At 37.1% G+C, this 6,261-nt stretch overlaps 1 protein-coding gene across 1 annotated transcript in view; it reads left to right on the top strand.

Moving 5' to 3' along the window:
* LOC104465419 (PTB domain-containing engulfment adapter protein 1-like) overlaps positions 1 to 6,261 on the top strand; it is a gene marked incomplete at its 5' end in the record, with an annotated part of 17,921 nt that overhangs the window by 9,772 nt on the left and 1,888 nt on the right. Inside the window, one exon of the mRNA XM_010078454.1 lies at positions 320 to 414. Coding sequence (XP_010076756.1) covers positions 320 to 414 — 95 coding nt within the window. The remainder of the gene's footprint in view (positions 1 to 319; positions 415 to 6,261) is intronic.

Below are 6,261 nucleotides of genomic sequence, written 5' to 3'. Positions count from 1 at the left end.
GCAGGAGATGCCCTGTTCAAACTGGAACTTCTCTTCATATCCCTAAAATCCCTCTAGAAAGGCACAAGTGTTAATGAAAGCCAAATACAGGCTTAAGCAGAAGTTGATGGTATTCTTGGAAAAATATTTCAGTATTAAACTTCAGAAAACAAATGGAGACCTGGCTTTCAAATTTGGATGTTAAAAGTTGTGGTTAATCAGTTGCATATCTAGAGATGCTATTATTCAGCTTGTAAGGAGACATAAGCTGACTTTTTCAAAGTGCTGTTGTCATAGCCTATACCTTTCCTCTCAGTGACTCACTTTTCTGTTGTTCCAGAGAGAGACCTTTTTGGAGCAGAACCTTTTGACCCTTTTAGCTGCGGAGCAGGAGATTTCCCTCCAGACATTCAGTCCAAACTAGATGAGATGCAGGTAACTGTTGAGTTATTATGCACTTTCCTATGGCTGTGTGACTATTCTTGAAATATATGTCTACATTATTCTGAAAATGTATTCCAGATTGCACACACAAATACATAGAAAAAAAAACTATTTCTAACTGTTCCTTTTGTAAGTATGCCTCGTGGTCTTTGAGTTGAATTTGCCTGAAGAGCCTTACAAATATTAGCCCATGGTATTAATAAAGACACCTACACTAATTTAGGGTTTCTCAGCAGTGTAATTGAAATGATGGATACTGTTACTCCTGACTGGGAAGGGACTGAGTGAGCTGAAAAAAAAGAGCTGAGGTGCAAGCCTTACAGATACACTGATCTTATTACTGTTCAGTTCAAGCAGTCACCTCCATCCCACCATACCCTGATCTTTCCCTTGGTGACATTAGTCTGAGTTTTCATAGCATTTGTGTAGGCAACGTACATGCTTAAGGGGCCATGGCAATTTTCTGCTGTATTTGACTAAAGCACTCTGAGACAAACTATCAAGAGTTGATTCAGGAATTCTGAATGGATGGGTTTTTATCAGAAAATGTTTGTTGATTCTGTAACATTCAATACTGTCTGTCCAGTTATTGACCCAATTTTGAAGCAATTCTAGGAGAAAGCCTTCAAGTTTTGGAATAAATCACTCTCTTCAGTCAGACTTTCCAAACTGCTACTTCCTTGTCAGCTTGCTTATCTGTTTTTTTTTCAGCAGCTTGGCAGCAAAACAGAAGGCTGAAAATACTGGGAACTTGAGTTTCTAGGATCCTGGCTCCTCAGCAGAAAGTGTTCCCAGGGCTTCCAGCCCTCTTGTATCTCAGTAGCCCACAAATTCCACAAGTTACCTCTCAGGTTTCTTCAGTTCCTCTCTTCTGACTGGGGAGCAGCAGAAACATTTCAAAATGGCTGAAATAAGATTTAATTATTGTTTACCTAAAGAAAATTTTTGAATCCTTGTTCATTTTGAAATTTCATTTTCTGTGTCAGTGTAGGATGGTGCCACTTGCAAACTCTGCTCACTCAGAAGTAAGAAATTTAGATTATAGCTTACCTGTACTCTGGCCCACGTAATTTCAAATAGGAGTAAAAGCCAAAATTGGCCTCTTTGCAATTCTGTTACAAACGCTTGTGTTTAGTGAATGCTATATTGTTATTACCAAGCCCTTTAGCACAAAAAGCAAATCTTTTAGCACCTCACATGGATATATATCAATGTTTCCATTGTGTGTAGCCCATTTTAGGAAAAAGTATACTGTAGTATGTGTGGATACTAGCAAGAATCCTGTGACTATAGCTAAGTGTCACACACTAAGAGTTCATATTACAGGCAACATTTTGGAAAAATTTTATATTGTTAGCATATGAGGCTGCAAAGTGTTATCACCTCATAAAACATCAGTGGATGGAACAGTAGAAATCTTTATCAAATATTTTTGAAGTCATAAAATGAAAAACTCATACCATTGTTTGTACTCTCTTGACCTCAAAAAGCAGACAACCATCCAATAACAAAACCCCCAAACCTTAGGGCATTAGTATGTCCTTTTGCAAAGAATATTGCATTGGTCGGGTGTTCCCAACATATTTTATTTTTCCAACTTTTTAATATGCTTTATAAACTAGTCTTGCAATTAGACAGTCTAGTATACCCTGACGCTTTCACTGGAAAATAATTAGTGGGTCTTTATGTAGGCAGGAAACTTATTCATGTATAATCCATTTGAGAAAAAGCGTAAAGCTGACAGGGCGTGGGGAAAAAAATATTCTGACTTTGGCCAAAGCAAAAGCTATGTGCAGTTATTTTACTAGGTGGTTGATGCAAACTACAGATTGAAACATGTTTGTCCTAATATCTCTTTTCTCATCTTGTGCTTTCCTGGGTGCCTAGCGTCAGCGATGGTTGGTATATCATATTTTAATAATGGTATTTAAAGCATTTACAATTGAAGTGTGCATGTGTTCATGTCCGTTGTTTTTATGTGTACATATATATATATAAAATTTTAAGATGTATATTTTATATATACAACCGTAAGTCAGGGCCATTTTAATTTTTAGAGGCCTACAATTTTTAAGTAGTGACAGCTGATGTTAGTTTTCTTTAGTCTGTCTTATCACCTGCTAATAATACTATAATAATACTAGCCTTCATTTTCATTGCTGTTTGTTTTCCATGTGTACTAGTGAAATCTCCAGTTTTCATTATCAGATTGTTAGTAGTTAAATGTTTTAAGCAAAACCTTTGATCACGTAGATTTTTGTGTTAGTACAGTCACATTTGTGAATGTGTTTTTATTAGGAAACAATTATTTAAAAACTTGAAATGAGCAGAAGATAACTGTGCTAGAAGTTATCAGTTGTTAGATACGCAGCCTATAAGAAGGAAGGTGAAATGGATGCTACAAAAGATAAAAGCACAGAATATGTAATGTGCTCTGGGAAATATAACTTTAAGAAACATGAAAGAAAAATGTAGTCTTCTTTCCTTCTCTGGAATGCAAGGTGAAGAGACCTGTTGTCTTTACATTATGTAAGTCCAGCCTGAGTTTCAGTAAATACATGTTCCATTAAATACGCAAAGGTAAGTTGTTTACAAACACGTCTAATAGCTCAAAATACAAACTTATCCTGAGAGGATATTAAGTGGTGTTTATCCTACACTCGGAGTGACAAGGAAGCTGCCATGGTGCCAGCCAGTGACAGCCTGCTTGGAGCAGCTCAGGCCAGGCTCTCTTATCCTAATTCTTGTGTAAAGCTGTGTCAGATGCCTCAGCAAACACGCAGAAAAGCTGTCTCAGCATATGCGTGCATTGGAAGGTGACGTGCATTGAAAGGTGACGTGCAAGCGAAGTGGGAGAAGGCGGCACAGCACAAGAGGTGTTGGGAGAACAAACTTTAATAGTGGGTGTTTTTCCTTTGCATCCAATAAGGTTCTCTGACCTCTGGGGGAACATGTTATGTTTAAACTTTAGTGAAGATTCAAATTTCACACTTGAGCTCTTTCTGTTCCATTTCTCAGTCCAATCTCCGTTGATCTTTTTGGAGAGCTCAAAACTCAAACATGTGCTGACATGTGACTTTTACAGCTCAGACCTCTCTCTGATGACTGTCCAGACTCCTGTTTGCCCCCACCCTTATGCTGAAACGTATTTTCATCCTCTCTATTTTGACTGTGTCCGGACATTAATAAAATGAATCTGTTTGTTTTCCCAGAAATTTTGCAGTAATGGGAATTTGCCCTGGATCATTGATCATACCAGCAACAGCTGCTATAATTTATTAAAATCTCAAGGTAGTTAATATCATAAAGCTTCCAGGAGCTGCAAGCCATTCTTCCTGCATGGCCTGAAGCAGGCAGTAGGCTTGACATCTTTCCATCCAAAATAAGTTATGCTCAACCCTCTGAATTATATTCTCAGAGGTGTGTAAAGTTATAATTGGTTCATTGGGTTTGTGCTGACTTAAGCTCATTGAGGGAAGTCACTATGAAGTGATAAATGAGTTAACCTCAGAGGCATTAGGTTGACTTTGGCAAATTTATCTACTGGTAAAATGGAAGTTCTTTATTCTTTTACTGTTCACTGTTCACTGTTTTTAACTGGTATAGCTCACATCTTCTTATCACAGACACAAAAATGTGGGAGTTTTGGAAGAGTGGTTGTTTTCAGGTTCCTTTTTTTTCTGTGAAAATAAGCTTTGCTTCTTTCCTAAGAGACCAATAATATATGTTATTACAATACCATCATTTTTCTAGATAAGATGTTCAGTCCTTGAGTTAAATCACCTTGGAAGTAAGAAAGTGACTTGACACTGAACACAGAATGGATATGAACACAGAAGCGAGGCACAATGTAGATGCACGCATTATGTCCCTTCCTGTTCCCACTCCTGTCCAGTATCAGAGAATGGCCTTTTCTGCATTCCCTGAAAATCAGCAGATTTGAGAGATTTTCTGGACAAATGAGGAGATAAGAGTTTCTTGAACCTTTAAAGTCCAGGAAGCTATGGCACACATTTTTTTAATGAACAGGCAGTGTGTTATGCTAAGAACACATTATTAGAAGCTGAAATGTCTATATTAAAGTTAATGTGTATTAATGCATGTATTAAAATTAATGATGCATATTTTTATATATACAGTATGTAATGTGTACCAACTGCTGAATATACATGTCATTTTTAATGAAAAAAATATTATGCCTAACACATTAATCGAGTTTACTAGAAAAAAGGTAAAAGCAAATCATAATTTATAATTGGCTCAGTCATTCCAACTGACTTCATTATTATTACAGCTGCAAATGGTGGGTTTTGGAGTGGAGAGTCAGAAGCAGGCATATGCTGTAAGATATAATAATCATACAGCAGCTTCCAATAGGAGCTGATATTTTGTAATTTTTGTATTTGACAATTTTTTTTCTCCCCAAAGGGCTATCAGGAAGAGCATGTAATAAGACTTGAGGGACGTATGCAGTTCAGGTGTATATATAAACTATATTCCTGGAAGTGGACGTGAAGTTGAAGCTGTTCAGCGTTGCTCTGAGAAGTACAGCATAGGATACTTACTCTGTTGTTTGCATTAGTCACTGTGTCTGGACATACAGGAGAGTCTTTTCTTAAAACCTTCTCTTCCCACAGCTTGCTTGACTACAGCTGATTGGAATTTTTTTTATTATATCGTATGTAGTTCTGGAGATACCAAAAAATATTTAATAATTTGGAGTTATTTTGCAAAACTTGAGGGATTAGGAATGGAGATGGCTGTGGCTGTGGGAGATCTGAGGTCTGTGCTTTCCTGATATTTGGAAATTTGATTGCAACCACTTTGCCAAAGAGCCTGCTGGATGAGGATGTTCTGATTTAATTTTTTTTCCCCCTTTTGAGGGCTGCATTTAATTTAATGAGAATATTTGTCAAAACAATACAGCTTCATTTGGTTTATACTCTTACATGCTTCTTGTCCTCAACTTAAATGTTCATGAAGAAAAAAAATCTGGACTTTACATTCTTTTGAAATCTGAGGAATGCCCAGGTGGCTCCCTAGATTGCCCTGATGTCATCTTCATGTTGTTGGGGGCTTTTGACCCTGTGGTTGGTGTGGAAGTTTGAGCCTCCTAGTAACTGTACTAGCTGACCCTTGATGATGGTGGGTTTTGTGTGATTTAACAGGTGAACATTGAAATGTCATGTTCCTGTTATAGACATGCTATTTTTACGTATGCATGCGTTAGCACTGCCATTCCTGGCACTGTAGTAGTAGGTCTTACTTCTGTATCAATTCTGGCTGTAATAGAAGCTGGGTTCTCAGGGATGCAAGTGGTAACAGCACCTGGCAACCACATCACTATTTTTTTTTTTTAGAACAGACAATAGTTCATTATGGTAGCAAAGTTAAAAGGCTTTTGATATAATTATGATACATATAGTGCAGCGATCACTTAATGGATTAACATTGATCACATTACAAATACATTAAAATTTGATTGTTTTAAATGCAAAATAACACAGCTTAAAAGAGGAGGAGGAAAGTGGTCTGGAGTGAAGTTGCAGAAGGAAAAGTCAAGGAGACCCCTGTTCCTCAAGAAAGCAGAAATAGTTCAAAGCAAAGTCATAGCAAATGCAGCTAAGTGCTAAGTGACAAAATATCATTTTGTATGCAATAAAACTAAAATTTTAAAAAGGCACATGATCAGCATCAGCGCAGTAAGATGTGTGCACATCCTTTGATTGCAATTACATCAATTAATAGTACCCTTTGGGTAAATGAACAATGTCTGTTTATAACAGGATGTGTTTAACTTCAGATATGGTTTGCTGGAAGTATCTTTTGCATTGAACG

This window comes from Pterocles gutturalis, unplaced genomic scaffold (assembly GCF_000699245.1).
Source record: "Pterocles gutturalis isolate BGI_N339 unplaced genomic scaffold, ASM69924v1 scaffold993, whole genome shotgun sequence".
NCBI classification, from domain to species: domain Eukaryota; kingdom Metazoa; phylum Chordata; class Aves; order Pterocliformes; family Pteroclidae; genus Pterocles; species Pterocles gutturalis.
This window is presented reverse-complemented; position numbering and strand designations above follow the sequence as displayed.